This window comes from Myotis daubentonii, chromosome 14, assembly GCF_963259705.1.
Source record: "Myotis daubentonii chromosome 14, mMyoDau2.1, whole genome shotgun sequence".
NCBI lineage: Eukaryota > Metazoa > Chordata > Mammalia > Chiroptera > Vespertilionidae > Myotis > Myotis daubentonii.
Window position 1 is genome coordinate 32,476,396 of NC_081853.1, and position 18,088 is coordinate 32,494,483.

Genomic DNA, 18,088 nt, shown 5'->3' on the forward strand with positions numbered 1-18,088 from the left:
CCATTTTCCCACTAAACAAAAAAAAGCAACCAGAGCGGCCGGCCGCATCCAGGCATTTCCTTGGAGCTGGGGAGCCCCCTAGGCTGCAGGCGCGGCCCCGGCCGGCCTGGCCGCACTCCCCGCCGCGGTGAGGGTGTTGCAGACAATAGACAAGCAAACATCAGGCTGGTGACAACGTGGGGCGGAGGCGGGCTCCTTTCAGGGTGACCAGGGAGCCCTTCGCGGGCGACGGCACTTTAAAATCAAAGCGCTCCGCGCCCTGCCCGGCCCGCACGGAGCGGACGGTGCCTGCGCGCGCGCGCTCGGGGCGGCGGCGACGCGCACGGGCGCGCCCCCGCGGCCAGCCCCCCGCAGTGGACGATGCCGCCGAGGAGGAGGCGGCGGCGGCGGCGGCGCGCTCCGGCGGTCTGAAGCGGCGGCCGGCTGCCACGGGCCGGCGGCGCGATGAGCTGGGCGGCCGCCCCCGGCTCGGGGCTGTGAGGGGCTCGGGGCCGGGGGTGGGCGGCGGCGGCGGCGCGGCGGGCGGCCAGCGCTCTTTCCTGGCGGCGGCGGCGGCGGTGGCCATGCGCGGGACGGCGCGGCCGGGGCCGCCGTGCCGGGGCCGCCTCCTGGGGGCCCGCGGCCTGAGGGTCCCGCCGCCGCCGCTGCTGCTCCTGCTGGCGCTGCTGCCGCTGCAGCCCGCGCCCGGCGCTGCCGCCGCCCCGGCCCCGCGGCCCCAGGCGCTGCTGCCCGCGGCCGCGGGGCCCAGCGTGAGCCTCTACCTGAGCGAGGACGAGGTGCGCCGGCTCATCGGTGAGTGGGGCCGCCTGCGCCGGGGCAGGCAGGTCGGGCCGGGCCCGGGCTGCTTCCGGCCGTCGGCGGCCCAGTCCGCGCGCGGTGGCCCGTGGGCCGGTCCCCGCCTGGTCCCCCGGTGCTCCGCATCCCGTCCCAGCACCCGGGGTCGCCTCCGGGGCCCGGCCTCTGCCTGCCGTGCTGGCTGGGAGGTGTGGTCCCTGCCTCGCCCCAGCCCCGGGTTAGCCTTCTGGCTTCTCTCCTGCGCCCTGGCTGCTCCGCCACCAAAGGACCTGGGGATACCTTGGCCGCCGCGAAATACCGGGGTTGCACCCCATTCCCTCCTCCACATAGCCTCTCCAGCCCTTCACCCCATTCCCTCGAGTCAAGCACCCTTCCAACTTGTCTTCGCCGCCGCACCAGGTTCCTTTGACCCTTTCTATGCGTGTCACTGTAGGGCCCTGCATTTTGGAGATCTCGAAATCCACGTTTTATGTAGACGAACCCCGTAAACCCTTGGTGGTGGTTTTGATGCCCCCGGAGAGGCCACACCGCTGAGCTCATACTTTCTGGTTATCACGCTTAAAAAACATACGAGAGATTATTACATGCTCATGGCAGTCTCCAGATCTTGCGTCTGAGAGGCATACTTTTAAATAGTGAATGAATCTCCAGGTAGCCAGCGCCTTTTAGCTTCGTGGCTGGGATGTGCTGGAGTTGGACTGATCCTTATTTCTGGGCCACTGTCCTAACTTGGAATACTTGGTAGGGGAAGGAGAACTTGGCTGTGGGTCAGTTGGTTCTATTCTACCTAATTAGCTTTGTCGTTTGGGAATTAATTTTTTAAAAATTAATGGTGTTCTCATGTTGGGACTTTATGGATTTTGGAAATGACCCCTCAGAGGAAGGTCTGATAGAAATGGCCTCGAATGGGAAGTTTTTGATGGTCGCAGATACTTAGACATTTACTTCCTTTTGTGTGTTATTTCATCTCAGGTTTGTGGTGCATCTGAGGGATCGATTATCGGTCAGTTTCTTTCTTTCTTTCTTTCTTTTTTTAAAGTTGTAAGACCTGAGGTCTTTTAAGGAATTGCTTTTAGCGGACTGTTTAGATATTGTTACATATAAGGGTTGGCAGTCTTTAACCAAAGAAGAATGCTGTGTTTTTTATAATGTCTTGCATTCTTAACCCTCTTTTTAGTCTAGCTGAATCAACTGAACTTAGTTTAGCTGAATTAAAATTGCAAATTGGGTTAGTGCTTGGAACATAAAACTAAGGTTTAGGAAAAAGAATGAACACTTATAAATCTGCTCATATAATTAATTTTTTAAAAATTTTAATGTATTATGCATGGTGTTGTAAAGTTTTGTTGTTGTTGTTAAAAGCAGGTATATAATTTGTGACTTTGTTTACATGTCAGAAACCAGTCTGGGTGGGGGTAGAGGATGGGACAACCAGAGGCTGACATATACCTGCCCCTACTTGTTTTATATACATCATTTCCTCTACTTTTCTCATGACCCAGTGAGATAGGTATTATTATTTCCATTTTAGAGATGACTAAAATAAGGCTTTAAGTAACTTGTTCAAGATCACACAATTTATCATCTTTTTAAAAAATCCAATATAGTGATGATATAAGCTGCAAAGTTTTATTGAATGAAATGAAGATATTGTTTATTCTATAGCAGCTTTATGGCATGGTGGAAAAATAATGATTGTTAATTAATACTTGCAATGATGTATTTGTTACCCAGTTGGTGAGCAGGATGGGTTGTTGGGAGCAAAGAGGGAGGTTTGTCTTGCCTGATGAATCCCGTCCACCTTTGGGCCAGAGGGCTCTCCAGCAGTATTTTCTCTAATGCAAACAGAGTTGACCTGTTACAGTAGGTCTCTTGACTATGCACCCTCCCAGATCCAGGTCCTCTCCTGCCAGTCCCCTTCCCATGTCCCTTATACGTTCTACCTTTAAAGTATTCCTTGGCTGCACCTGGGTGCAGAAGAGCAAGTGGGTAGGACTGGGGTGGATACCAGGCGTCCTGAGTTCTTAGAATGCAGTTTCCCACGGAAAATCTTATGGTATTTATGACTACTTGAAATAATACTTTGCACCATATTTTTGTATCCTTATGGGTTAAATGCCTTCAGAAAGCTGACTTGGGAAACCAACCATCATTTTATAATATTTCTAAGACAATGAGTTTGGAATTCTGAGTAGGGAACTTATAAATGAAGTTGATAGTGACAACTTTATAAGTTGAACTGATTGCCTTGATATGAGACTAAGTTGTTGTTTTAATCAATGACTACATGCACATAATTTATAAAATAATCAAAGAGCGCTAGAAAGTTCAAAGTGAAAAACAGCAGTCTCCCTCCTACCTTTGCCCTTAACCCCAGGCTCTACTTTCCAGTGGAAGCTACTATCTTAAACTAGTTCTGCTTATTGTGCCCCCCCCCCCCGTTTTTTACTTTCGTATTTCTAAATCAGTGTATAATAAGTATTTGATTTCCTAGTATCATAACTGAGTACTTGCCCTCTTCTCTTCCCCAATCCCCCCAATATAGTTATGTAACAATTTTTGGTAAAACCAGCAGTCATTATTTACATTATTGTGTATATATTTATTGCTCATTTCTGAGTTAAATAGTGACCCATGATTATATTTTCTTTCCCTATATATTTTTGTTTTTTGCTGGAGCAAGTAATTAATTGCCTTTTAATTTTTTTTATATATATATTTTTTATTGCTTAAAGTATTACAAAGGGTATTACATATGTGTCCATTTTTCCCCCCGCCCTAGATAGTCCCCTAGCCTCCCCTATCCCCCAGTGTCTTATGTCCATTGGTTATGCTTATATGCATGCATACAAGCCTTTTAATTTTTTATATGGTTTTTTTTTTATTGATTTCAGTGAGGAAGGGAGAGGGGGAGAGAGAGAGAGAGAAACCTCAATGATGGGAGAGAATCACCGATTGGCCACCTCCCGCACGGCCCCCACTGGGGATCAAGCCCAAAACCTGGGCATGTGCTCTAGACTGGAATCGAACCCGGGACCCTTTTGTCCAAAGGCCGACACTCTATCCACTGAGCCAAGCCAGCCAGGGCTGCCTTTTAATTTTTTTTAAAAAATATATATATTGCCCTAACTGGTTTGGCTCAGTGGATAGAGCGTCGGCCTGCGGACTGAAAGGTCCCAGGTTCGATTCCGGTCAAGGGCATGTACCTTAGTTGCGGGCACATCCCTAGTAGGGGGTGTGCAGGAGGCAGCTGGTCGATGTTTCTCTCTCATCGATGTTTCTAACTCTCTATCCCTCTCCCTTCCTCTCTATAAAAATCAATAAAATAAATAAATAAATAAATATATATATATATATATTTATTTATTTATTTCAGAGAAGAAGAGAGAGGGAGAGATAGAAACATCAATGATGAGAATCATGGATCGGCTGCCTCCTGCATGCCCCCTAGTGGGGATGGAGCCTGCAACCAGGGCGTGTGCCCTTGACCAAGAATTGAATCTGGGACCCTTCAGCCTGCAGTCCAACACTCTATTCACTGAGCCAAACTGGCTAGGGCAATTAATTGCCCCTTAAACTTTTTGATTAGCTTTTTTTATATGTATCTATGGCTACATTTCCTCAAATATTCCAAGAAATATGTTAAATGCCTTTTGATTTTCCCTCAGGTAGCACATCAGAGCATTTATCAGTTGCACTTGGTTTCCCCTTACAGACTTGTCCTTCCAGAGCCTCCCATCCTCTTATTCCAATCTGGACAGCAGGATTGTTTTCCCTGCGACTTCTGTTCCTTTTCCTTCTTGAAGCCTGTGTTTCCTAGATCTCCTGTCTTCCTTTCTCTTGGTTTGCTTTGTTTTGTTAAAGTGCACCCTCTTTAGAAGGGGTGCATGGGAGGTAAATTATTTGAGGCCTTGCATGTCTGAAGGTGTCTGTCTGTCTTCATGCTTTATAGGTAATTTGGCTGAATTTAGTGTATTAGGTTGAAAATAATCCCCCCCCCCCCCCACACACACAATTTTGATGGCATTTTCACAGTTTTTTGGCCTTAAGGGATTTTCTGATGAAAATTGAAAGCAATAGATTCCTTTTTTTTTTTCTTTGTTTATTTCTTTAAATCTTTTTCTCAGGTGTTCTGAAATTTATAAGCTTTTGTGTGGGTCCTTCCTTCTGTCTGTCTGTCTGGGCCCTTTCAGTCTAGAGAATCATATCCTTCAGTTTTCAAGAATGTTGGTTACTTCTTTGATAATTTCCTACCCTCCACTTTTTGTTCTTCCTTTCTGAGATGTCTGTTGGTTTGGTTATTGAATCTCCTGGAATTGATGCTCAGGTTTTCTTAACTTATGTTGCTTCTTATTTATATTTTTATATTAGAGGTGGTAAAAGGGGAGAATTTCTTAATTTTGTTTCCCAAGTTTTTATTCTTAAAAATTTAATGATGGCCCTAGTTGGTTTGGCTCAGTGGATAGAGCATTGGCCTGCGGACAGAAGGGTCCCGGGTTAGATTCTGGTCAAGGACACAGTCCTTGGTTGCAATCTCTATCCCCAGCCCTGGTCAGGGCATGTGCAGGAGGCAACCATGTGTCTCTCTCACTTTGGTATTTCTCTCTCTCTGTGTCTCTCCTCTTCCCTTCCACTCTCTGTAAAAATCAATGAAAAAATATTCTCAGATGAGGATTAACAAAATAAAATAAAATTTTAATGATGTTTTTAAATTTCATAGCTCTTTTTTAAAAAAATATATATTTTATTGATTTTTTACAGAGGGGAAGAGAGAGGGATAGAGAGTTAGAAACATCCATGAGAGAGAAACATCCATCAGCTGCCTCCTGCACACCTCCTACTGGGGATATGCCCTCAACCAAGGTACATGCCCTTGGCCGGAATTGAACCTGGGACCCTTCAGTCCGCAGGCCTACGCTCCATCCACTGAGCCAAACCGGTCAGGGCTATAAGCTCTTTTTGTTCTCTGTGTCCATTTCCATTTTATTCTTATTTTATAAATGTACTAGAGGCCCAGTGCACAACATTTGTGCACTTGGGGTGGCGGGGGTGGGGGGTGGAGAAGGGGTGTTCCTCAGCCTGGCCTGTGTCCTTTCGCAGTCCGGGAGTCCTCGAGGGATGTCCGACTGACAGCTTAGGCCCGCTCCCCAAGGGAGCCTTAGTGCTGCCGTGGAGGCGGGAGAGGCTCCTGCCATCACCACTGTGCTCACCAGCCATGAGCCCAGCTTCTGGCTGAGCGGCGCTCCCCCTGTGGGAGCGCACTGAGCACCAGGGGGCAGCTCCTGCATTGAGCGTCTGCCCCCCCCCCCCCCCCCCCCGTGGTCAGTGTGCTTCATAGCGACCAGTCGTTCCTCTGTTCCATCAATTTGCACATTACCCTTTTATTATATAGGATTATCTTCCCTTATCTTTGAGGTGTGTGTGCATGTTTTTAATTTTTCTACATATTTAATATGTTTTTAATATCCTGCTTCCTCCAGTGTGCTGTTAATTTCGGGGTTCTTTTTACATTTGTTTATATCATAAATGTCTGGTGACCCTTGGCAGTCTGTTATTAAGAGCGAGATGCTGAAAAGTTGATTAGGTAAGAGAAAGCATGTGTGTGTGTGCATGAGCTCTGGTGGTCTAATTTGACTACTCTTGGGGTGCAGGTGGAATCTACCCCACATATCAGCACTTTCATGTCTTTTTGGGACTAGTGTCTAAGGGAAGACACCTCCAATTTCCTGCCTCTGGTATGTTTGGCGATACACCAGCAGCCTGGGTGTGGGTTAGATTTTGACTTCTGTTTACAGTGCTCCTGCCAACGTGGCTCAGTTTTTTCAGAAACAATTTTAGGTCTCCTGCTGGGCCTGGGGGCCCAACTGCTTTGAATACCTCCTGCAGAAGCTCCCCCTTTGTCAGGCCTTTAGTGGCTCCATTGCTGAGCCCCTCAGGAGTCCTGAGGGACAGTGACCTTTCCTTCAACTGCTTAATTTCTTGCAAAAGTTGTTGAAATGTATGATGTGTCGTTGTCTTTTTTTCCTTTCTGTTTGTCTTTGTGGTTTAATGCCTTTATGCTTTCATTGCTATCATTTTAGGGGAGTTTTGGGAGGAAATGGGGATAAAGGCTAGTGGTCATTCCCTAATGTGTAAGTGGCACTTAGGGTTGGCTTTGACTACTGGAGAACTAACTGGTGCTGTGTAGCAGTTTTTGGGAATAACACTGAAGACCAGTAGTGGTGGCTGAAGTAGCAGCCCACACTTTAGAAAGCTGCTGACAGTGGATCTTTTGTCTGTGTCGGGTCCTAAGACAGTCACCGTGTTAGGTATGTACTGTTATTTCCGCTTTGCAGATGAGGAAACAGACCTGGAGTAGGTATGTGACCAGCCCAGTTCCTTGGTAGTGGACATGCAGTCCTGATGGAAGCCCATTGGTCCAGAGACTCCAAAGCCTCAGGAGCTTTTCATCAGATGTGCCCCAGGGCCCTGCTTCATTGCTCCCATTTACTCTTCTTAACATGGATGCATTCTAGGCATCCATTTCTTCCTTTTACTGATGAGGACTCTGATTCTGGGCCCTTGGGCTAGCGAGGACTCTTGACTAAGTCCTGCCTGAGTCCTGAATCCCTACTGTCGCTTTGTCAACTCTGGGGGAGCTATTACCCAAAATACCCAGAGAGTAGAATCTGCAAGGCTGCTGCCACCTGTGCTTGCTGTAGTCCGGATCCTTATCTGCATCCTCCCATGGTCTCTATAAGTGAGTTTCCTGAAGTCCAGAGCTTGTGCAAGTGGCATGTGGCTGGGGCAGTGCTGAGGTTTAGGAATAACATGCTGGTGAGTGGGGGGTGTGGTATAAACTGGTCATGACAGCAGTATTGGTGGTGATAGGGAATCTGTAGTGGTCAGAGGGACTTCTAAGAATAGACTGCCTCCCACCAATTAGAATTTCGCTTTGGACAACTTGCTTCCCCTGGGAGAGTTAAGCATTCATTGTTGGTATCTTATTTAAAATCAGGTCAGTGCAGTTGAGGTCATTGCTCTCCATATCAGTCCAGCGAAGAATTTTGAAGCCTATATTGTGGTAGAAAATGGTGATTCGAAATTATTAAACTTTTCTTGAGGAACTTAGAATTTTGTAGGGAAGACTGTTATATCTACGACTGTAACACTGACATAAGAGTTATATTGCTGGTTATATAAGTAAGTTATTGTAGATGACTTTTGACTACAGGAGGGAGGGGAGAAGCTTAGAGGATTTCAGGAAAGGTGTTCCAGGAAAGGAGACATTTGAGTGTCATCTTGAAGGATGAGTTAGATAGGCAGAAAAGATAAACAGTTCATGCTAGGCAGAGAAAAGAGTATGACCAAAGCCATAGACCTGTGGAAGCAGAGGTGTGTGAAATCAAGGAGTAGAAAGCCCCTAATGTGATTAAGGATGAAAAAAAATTGGCGAAGTCAGAGAGTGGTAGAATATAACGCTGGGAGGTAGGTTGAGATTGGATTGGGAATTTGAATTTATCTTATAGGTAATGAGGAGCTGTTGAAGAACTTAGGAAAGGAGTGTGCACAGTCAGGACTGAGTTATAGAAAAGATAGCTTTGGCCCCAGTGAGAATGGGCGTTTGTAGACTGAAAAGCTGGATCTGGGAACTGGGACAAAGCCAGCCTTGTGATAAGGGGATCAGCTAGGGCAGTTGAAGGGGTGGGATGGATTTGTGAGGAATTTACAGGGAGTTTGTAGGAGACTTAGTGGAGACCTGAGGGTTAAAGAAAAGGGAGGAGTCAGAGGAATCCAGGGTTTCAGATTTGGGCAGCTGAATGGAAGGACTCTCTCTTTTTGGGAAGTGGTTGAGGGAAAGAAAAATGAGATGAGCCATGTGTTCCTCTTCTCCCAGCATCTTTCTTTCCTCTTCAACCTCAAGCCAAGTGCTCGGTGTGGGAGGGCATGAGGGTGTCCTGTCTGCTGTTGAGTCTGGCAGAACCTACCACTGCTGAAACCCCCAGGAGGTGAGGTGCTGGTGGAGGTGGGTCAGCACCCTGCAGCAGCCTCCTCACCCTGGGCCTTCTGGGTGGGGCTGGTGGCATTGATGCGGCATCAGTTTGAATCCATGTGTTCTTCATTGGGAGAGCAAGGCTGAGTGAGACATTGTGCAATTGTGGGTTTTGAGTTATTTTTTCCTTCTTCGTGCTACACATGTGGGAGAACTCTATCCAATTATAACTAAACCTGTCCCCTATGAGTCACATCCTGAGTTGACTAGTCAGTTCTGAAGGTGCTGCCTAAAATACTTTTCAGATTTTAAGAGTCACTTTAGAAACAAATGAAAACACGGAGGTATTCTTCGAGCACCGTGAACTGAGGAGTTCCACAGCATTACTTTTGGGGTTTTAATGCAGTTATGCCAGTGTGCTGAAAAAACTCGCCAGCTCTACAAAAACTAAAACTAAAGCACACAAAAACTTGGACATGAAACAGAGCCATTAGCTACTCTGAAATTATATCACACTTAAAAGTATGCTTTTTGGGGGTGTTATTCTTTTTGATGTAAATCAAGTATAATATTTCTAATTGAAATGTTTTTAAACAGCTTTCATTTATGTTGGGCCTCTTAAAATGTGCCAAAAAAAGAAAAATGCATGCGTATTGCTGAGTTACATAATACATACTACTTATAGAAGGATTCTTTTTACTGTGCCTAGCGAGGGACAGTGTGAATCGTAGAATATTTCTGACAAGTAATTTCATAGGTCCCATTCGTTAAGAGAAGTAAGTTATGTCTGGTTCCTAAATAAATATGTTCTTGTATAAATACGTCTGTTTTAGTGCACCTCTTGCTGGGTGACAAGTACTTCACGTGTGTTCTCTTTTGTCAACTGTAGGAGTTAGGTGGCATTGACATTTTTGTACAGATAAAGCTGAGGCTCTGGGGAATTATAGAATTTGCTGGAGGTCACAGAGATGTCTGGGGCTCTGTGACTCCAGAGCACATGCTTTCTCTATTGTGCTGCCCCTGAAGGTTAGCAGTTTAGTCTTTTATCTGGCCAGAATCATCTGAGGGACATAAACAAAACGCAGATTCCTAGACCTACCCTGAGCAGTTTGTTTAGGAGATCCGAGATGGGCCACAGCTAATGAACCTTTTGAATGCCATGTTTCATTGATTGTAAAATGTATAGTTTTTCTACATTTGAACATCTCTGAAATTGGAACCATTTTACAGTCAATGGAGAGTCATCAGTTAATTGACAGTTTATTTTTCATTCTTTAGATTAAAGGAAGCTTACACATAATTTTCCACCCCTTTTTTTGGGTGCCTGTTACAATTTCCAGAGTTGCGAAATTCACTGGTGGTATTTATTATTTGCTTATGGTAATGGCTGTGTCTTTGCAGGGAAACCAAATGACTGCAGTGAGATAGTACCATTAGGTTTAAGAGCAAAAGCAGTTCAGTTTTTAGCTAGGAAGTTGCTGGCAAGGGTAATGTCAGTGGTTCTCAACCTTTTTGTGTGTGAAAGCCTTAGGGCCTTTTGCTAGACAAAGGCATGGGTACCCCACATAATAAGCACCTAAAACTTAGTAAGTTTTGTATACTGTGCATGGGATTCTTAGACTTTGGGGGCCTTGCAGGGACACCTGTTGAAAACTTATGGGTGCATCTGAGTCCGACAAAAGCTGGTTCTGGAAGGGGGCATCTGTTACATTCTGTATTTATTCTGCATTCACTGACCTCCTACAGCAAGCATGTCAAACTCGTGGCCCACAGGCTGCATGCGGCCCACAACGAATATTTTTGTGGCCCAGCCAATATAACGGTATGTAAGAAACGTTTTAATAAAAATTTCGTAACTTAATTTTTACAATATCCTGTTATACATAATTATTAATAACGAACTACAACGTTCGCTAATGACTGATTACTATAATCGTGTTGCATTCATTTATCTTACACCCCTTATGCACAGGTGCACCGTTTCTCTCCATTAATACTAGCAGCAAATATTTTAGCACCAATTGCCACATCATTAGTCTTGTATGACTTGTTTGGTGTGCGTAGCAGGACATATTTTGCTTTCGGAGAACAAGAAAAATAGGTTTATTTGCATTGCGCTTATTAATATGTGCAGTTATTCAGTGTCTGATAAACTAAGTTCAAGAAAAAATATTAATTTTTATTAAAATGTTCTATTATTTTATGTTAACGATGACTCATTTATTTCAGCCCTTTGTATCCAGCATGTCTCTATCGAAATAAACCTACGTTTCTATGAAAATTTAAGCTTTTGTTTTTTTGCAGCCCACATAAACTTAAACCTTGCTTATTTGATCTGTGCTAGCCTTTGAGTTTGACATGCTTGTCCTACAGAATTTCTAAAAATTTGCATTCTTTAAGGTTCTTAATGTTTTATGGGTTTTGACAAATGTACAGTGTCATGTATCCACCAGATTATCATACAGAATAGTTTTTCTACCCTAAAAAAAACACCCCTGAGTAGGGGCATTTATATTTATAAATACTCCCCTGATCTTTTAAATAAGTTTGCTTTTAAAAAAACATTCATTATGGAAAATCTCAAACAATAACTCATGGCCAATTTTGTTTTGTGTATACCACTCCACTCCCCAGTCCGCTCCCTTGCCCTCACTTCCCCATCCTTCACTTCAATTATTTTGAAGCAAACCCAGACATAAAATTTTGTAAAACTTTTTATTGTGTATCTCTAAAAGATAGAGACTTTCAAAATTTATAATAATTATTATTATACCTAAGAAATAAACAACAATTGGTACATATCAAATACCTAGGCTGTTCATGTCTTCCTGGTTTATAAATGAATGTTTATATTGAGACTCTTGCCTGACACTCTCCTAACCCTGCCATGTGGTTAGTTATCTGGTGCCACCCTCCTTCTCACCCTGGGGTCTGCATTAGATGGTTGCTCTGCCTCACATACTTTCCCAGATCTTTACATGGTTGGAGCCTTCTTGATCTCAACTGAAAATGCCACTTTCTCAGAGCCTTGCCTTTCTAGGGTTGTGCCATTTTGTTCTCTCACCCTGTTTTATTTTAAGCAATTAATACTTTTGTTGTTTCTATACCCCCTCCCTCCCATAGGAAAGTTTATTTTCTTAGAGTAGAGACCTTATTTATATTTCTACTCTATATCCCTAGCACCTAAAACCTCGTATGTATTAGATGCTCAGTAAAAGATCAGTGAACGAATCCTACCTTTTTTATTTTTTTTATTCACTATCTTATACCTTACTGGGGTCATCATTCTCTTGATCATTTCTCATTGTCTGATAAGTCTCAAAAGGGGAATTGGACTGAACGTATACTTATGAATGGAAGTTTAAATAAATTAGTTTTTAATAGCTTATTTTCTTTGAAGTTGCTTAATTTCTCCAAGACTCTGTTCCTTGTACCCCACTCCCTGGGTAAGGTGCCCCCATCTTGGCTTCCATAGTACTCTATACCCTCTACAAACAAATCCCTGTCACTGTACCCATCACATTCTCTTTCCTCTACTGCAGTAAGGCTACCTCATATCTTGGCACATAGCAGTCTCTCAGGAGACTTGGTACACACTCCAATTAAAGGGTATGAAGTATTCAAGGGAGATTGTGGTCTTTTCCAATAATTAAAAGCTGGGAAATATAATTTCTAATCTTTTCATCTGAAATGCCTAACCTGCTGTTAATTCTATCCAGTGTATTTTTTCACCTCATACATCTCATAACTTTGATTTGGGTCTTTTTATATCTTTCAGGTCTCTACTTAACTTTTGATCATGTGGATTACAGTTATAATAGTTGTTCCAAGTTGTTTAAATGTCCTTATCTGCTCATTCTAACATCTGAGCCAGTTCTAGGTTGGTTTCAATTGATCTATCTATCTATCTATCTATCTCTCAATCTCTCATGCCTGGCAGTTTTTGACTGGATGAGACACATTGTGAGTTTTTCCTGGTGGGTGCTGGATATTTTTGTATTTGTATAAATATTCTTGGCTTTTAAAAAATATCTTTCTTTATTGATTTCAGAGAGGAAGGGATAGTGAGAGAAACATCAATGATGAAAAAGAATCATTGATCGGCTGCCTCTTGCACGCCCCCTACTGGGGGGTCAAGCCCACAACCTGGGGATGTGCCCTGACTGGGAATCCAACCATGAGCCCCTGGTTCATAGGTCGACATTCAACTACTGAGCCACTCTAGCCGGGCTAAATATTCTTGGCTTTTGTTCTAGGACTCAGTTAGGTTACTTGTAAAAAGTTTCATGCTTTCAGGTCTTGCTTGTAAGACTTGTTAGGTAGCACAGGAGCCCTGCTCAGTGTAGGTCTAATTATCCCCTACTACTTAGTCAAGTCTATTCTGTGTCCTTTCTCCAGTGACCTGTGAATCATTAGGCTTTCCAGTCTGGCTGGTGGGAATAGGCAATGTTTCAGATCCTGTGTAGGTGCTACCAGGGGTGGGCAAACTTTTTGACTCGAGGGCCACAATGGGTTCTTAAACTGGACGGGAGGGCCGGAACAAAAGCATGGATGGAGTGTTTGTGTGAACTAATATAAATTCAAAGTAAACATCGTTACATAAAAGGGTACGGTCTTTTTTTTTTTTTTTTTTTTTTAGTTTTATTCATTTCAAACGGGCCGGATCTGGCCCGCGGGCCGTAGTTTGCCCACGGCTGTCTAGACACTTATCTTTTATCCTTTTTCTGTGCTTGCTCTGATCAGTACTCAGCTGAAGGCTGGAGGGTAACCCTGGTTCTTTGTCCTACATATTATAGCTGTCATTTTCTTTATGAACTCCTATACATTTTGTCTGTTTTTTGGTTGTTTCAGATGAGAGGGTTAATCTGGTCCTGTTATTCTATTTGGTCCAGAATTGGAAATGACCAAGGATTATCTTTTTTATTGTTTGCATCTCTCCCACAGTTGTTTAACTCCTTAAATTATTTGTTAAAGGAGAGAATTTAGTCAAATTTAAAGAAAAAAATTCCAAGGCTTTGTATGTATGCATGCATGGGTGCATAAGTATAGGTATATAGTAAATAACATGGTGTGGGACAATATTGGACTTGGAATCTGCATATTGAGTTTTAATTCCATCTTCTCCTACTATTTGTGTAGGCAAGTAATTAATGTTTCTGAGTGTGGGTGGGTTTCTTCATATTAAGATGCTTTTCAACCAACAATAGGATGTGTATTACCATAGTTGCTATGATGTATGTGAAAATGCTACATAATTCTCAAAACAACTTATTTTAGTTATTGGTGGGGGATTTGTATGTTTTTGGATGAAAACTAGAATCATAGAGTGTTAAAAAGAGAGGTCATTTAGATATCACATGGTTGATTGATTGCCTTTAGTAGCAACATTTATCACTCACTCACTGAACAATTATTTATTGAGTGTATACTAGGCTATATTTGGGGAGTATGGGACGTATTCTGGTGAATAAAACAAATAAAGATCTTTGCCTTCATGGAACTGACTTCTAGCAGAGCGCTAAGTGACTTGCCTGAGAAAATAATTCAGGTAGCTTTGGATCTGGACTCCAAGTTAGCACTTTGCAGTGCTTCCTGTTGCTGGCAGGGAGAAATGTGTTTGTGAGTTTTCCATTGTGCTTTGAGACCATGAACTTAACAGCAAACTCTAAGTTACTGATGGCCTCCACAGCTGACTGTGTGGAGCATGCTTCTGTTAGGAGTTGCCTGTGAAAGAAACTGAATGGTGATTATGTCAAACTATGTGTAAATTGCTAAATCTCTGTTATAGGGCAGGAACCACTGACAAATTATTTCCCAGTATCTTTTAAAAATATATATATTTTTATTGATTTCAGAGAGGAAGGGAGAAGGCGAGAGAGAGAGAGAGAGAGAGAGAGAGAGAGAGAGAGAGAGAGAGAAACATCAATCATGAGAGAGTATCATTGATTGGCTTCCTCCTGCACGCTCCTTACTGGGGATCGTGCCCGCATCCTGGGCTTGTGCCCCTGACCTGAACTGAACCGGAGGCCAGTTCAGTCCGCAGGCCAACGCTCTATGCACTGAGCCAAGCCAGCCAGGGCTTTCCCAGTATCTTTTTACCAGATACTGAACCATTCTGGCACTATGGCAGGGCATGCTTCATATTTTATGTTGTAGTGCTGGAGATCATGGGTTATGTTTTTATTCCTTATTATCCTTGGATAGGATTTGGGAATCAACTTTAACATCTGTGCAGTTATGGTACAGATCACATCTTTGTGGGAATTCTTTTATGGGTTTTTAAACAAATGACAAATATATTAATTGGAGGTGAAATCTTGTTCCCTGATCCTGTATTTTAGTGTCCAGCTCTCTCTGTAATTTCTTCTCCAACTGCCGTAGTATTTTCCCATAGGGAAGGTGACAGTGCATCATCCTTGTCATCCATTTGAAATCACAAGTGACCTTGCTTTCCCTCTGATTTCACATAACTTCTTCCAAAGATGATATCACAGGTATTAGGGAGGTGGACAGCTTTGGGCTTCCATTTTCAGGGATCTGAAATGTAATCTCTGGAGAAGAGTGGGGGGTGCGGGGGCGCAGATGCTTGCTAAGTGGATCTTTGCACCCTGTAGCTTGGTTTGTTAATGCAGTGGTAACTATGAGCCACTCCAGTGGATTGTTTTTAAGTGAACTATTGATTTTGACCTCATATCATGTTTTCTTCCTGAAGAGGCCAAGTGAGGAAAGGTGCTCAGTGACTGCAGATGCCGGGCTTTTTGGGAGGATCAGGAGATTCCCTTCCTTGAAACTGACTCCCCATTTACCTCTCAGGGTCTAAAAGGGGGATGGGTCCACTTGCCTTTCCTTTGAGGAGGCTAGTCCAGTCTTAGGAAGGAGATGTGGAGGCCTCCTGGAGGGAGGGCGTGGAGGGGGGTGGCATATTTACCTTGTCTTCTCTTGTTGATCCTGCATATCTTCTTTCTCTTAGAAACTCACTTTATTTCTTTTTTATACTCTCTGTGTGTACATGTATACACCTCAACCCAGCTCTACCAAGGCACTTCAGGTCACCTGAGAAGGATAGGAGGCCAATGCTGAATGGACAGAGGATTACATGAAAAATTGTATTTAATCTACAAGATTATTGTTTAAACAGCTATGGCGATGGAAGATTTATGTGCCTTTTCTTTTTTAGTTATGAAGACATACCCTTTCTAGTTAAATATTAGGTCTCAGCTAATTTTCTTGGTATAATTTGACTACAGATTTATTAGATTCTGATGGACAAATTATTTTATTATATCTGTTTTAGCGTGTTTCTATAAACTAGAAAAAAATTGAAATAAGAGCTCCATATTTATTATCTTTTAGCGACGGTTAAACTATAGAGTATTTAATGATTTCATACGTATTAAGTGATTTTGGCTTTTTTCCCTCTGACTCATATACCGTACTGTCCTCAGAACCTAGATTATTTTGACTAAATACATTTTTTTACTTGAGTTTGACTAGCATTTGGAAACCATGGATGATATCATAGAATAATGGAGTTTTGGCTGACATTTGGAAACAGTGGATGGTATCATAGACTAATAGGATTTTGTGGCTGGGGAGGGACATTAACATCATCTGGTTTACCTCCCTCGTTTTAGAGTTGAGAAAATTGATGCCTGGAGAAGGTGGTTAAATAATTGGTTGCCAAAAGCCACTCGGCTACTGATTAACAAAACCTTGCTTTAGTTCTCTTTCTGTGACATCACTTTTATCTTCTTGCCTTAACTGATTTCTGAATTTAAAAAACACACAGAGAAAATCCATTTCATTCAGTTCCTCAGAATCCATCTTTGATGTAGTTTACTTTTACCAACAGCCAGCCATTCATGCGTCTAACATTTGAGTAGCTACCAGTTCTAAGATTGAACCCTGCTTGTGAGGTATTGGGGAAGACAGACATGTGAACAACTCCTTGGAATGTATTTCGTCAAGTGCTGTAAAGGTCGCTCTTTTTATAAAGGGAGATGGCTTGCTCAGTGACACTCAACAACCAATGTTGTAGCTTTGGGAAATACGTAGTTAACTTTTTTTTTTTATAAATAATTTTTTATATATTTTTTTATTGATTTTTTATAGAGAGGAAGGGAGAGGGAGAGAGATAGAGAGTTAGAAACATCAATTAGAGAGAAACATTGATTCAGCTGCCTCCTGCACACTCCCCACTGGGGATGTGCCCACACCAAGGTACATACCCTTGACCAGATTTGAACCTGGGACCCTTCAGTCCACAGGCCGACACTCTATCCACTGATCCAAACTGGTTAGGGCTATGTAGTTAACTTTTAAGAGCATTTGGAAAAACATTTGAACTATTAAATGATTTGAACTTGAGCTAGACAGGCCAGGTCATGTAGAATAAATACACGCCTGAATTAAGTTTGAACTTAGGATTGTCTAGGGAAAAAATAATTTTTCTTAATGGGTGTTGAGTTTTGCAGGAATAACTTTGGTTTTTCAGCTTGGATTTTGGATGTTTGAAGCTATGAACAAATGTCATATTTTCTAACAAGAGAGCAACATTCCTACTTTGCTGGAATTGGCAGCCTGGTGATGGTAATTGAACAACTAGGTTAGAAGAGAACAGCTCTGTTCTTTCTAATAAAATGCTACCTCGTCAATCCACAGCTGTCCACTCCTGTTCCTGTCTGCCTTCCAGCAGAGGCCTTTCCCTCCCTCTACCCACTCTACCTCACCTGCTCTGTCCTCTTTCCTGCTGGCCTTTCACTATCATCTCTGGAGCTCCAGTTTTGTTTGGAGGTCTCTGACTCTTCACAGTGCTTCTTTTTCTCTTCAGTTTAACTGAAACCTCATTTTCTCTCATAAGTGATAGTTTCCTCATAATCCTTTCACGTCTCTGGAAGCTGGTTTTATTATACTCCCTTCCCATTTATGGGTCAGGGGTCAACCCTTTTTCTTTTCTTTTTAAAAAATAATAATTTTTTGAAGTCAAATTTGCATAACATAAAATTAATCACTTTAAAGTGAACAATTCAGTAACGTTTAGTATGTATATGTGTAGTTGTACAACCACCAACTTTATCAAACTAAAAAACATTTCCAATGCTCAAAGTAAAACTCCTTACCCATTAAGCAGTTTCTTCTCACTCCCCTTTCCCCCAGCGTCTGGCAATGACCAATTTGCATTCTATCTCTAGGGATTTATCTATTCTGTATATTTCATATAAATGGAATCATACAGTATGAGACCTTTTGTGTCTGGCTTTTATTTAGCATAATGTTTTAGAGGTTCATCCACATTGTAGCATGTACCAGTACTTCATTCCT

The 18,088-nt window shown here is 42.9% G+C and overlaps 1 protein-coding gene across 2 annotated transcripts in view; it reads left to right on the forward strand.

Annotated features, from left to right (window-relative positions):
• The first annotated feature begins 350 nt into the window (after positions 1–350).
• Positions 351–18,088, forward strand: part of RYK (receptor like tyrosine kinase) — an 86,788-nt gene continuing 69,050 nt past the window's right edge. For both annotated transcript variants that reach the window (XM_059663899.1, XM_059663900.1), the window contains exon 1: positions 351–792. In XM_059663899.1, the coding sequence (XP_059519882.1) occupies positions 564–792 (229 nt within the window). In that variant the 5' untranslated portion in view covers positions 351–563. The remainder of the gene's footprint in view (positions 793–18,088) is intronic.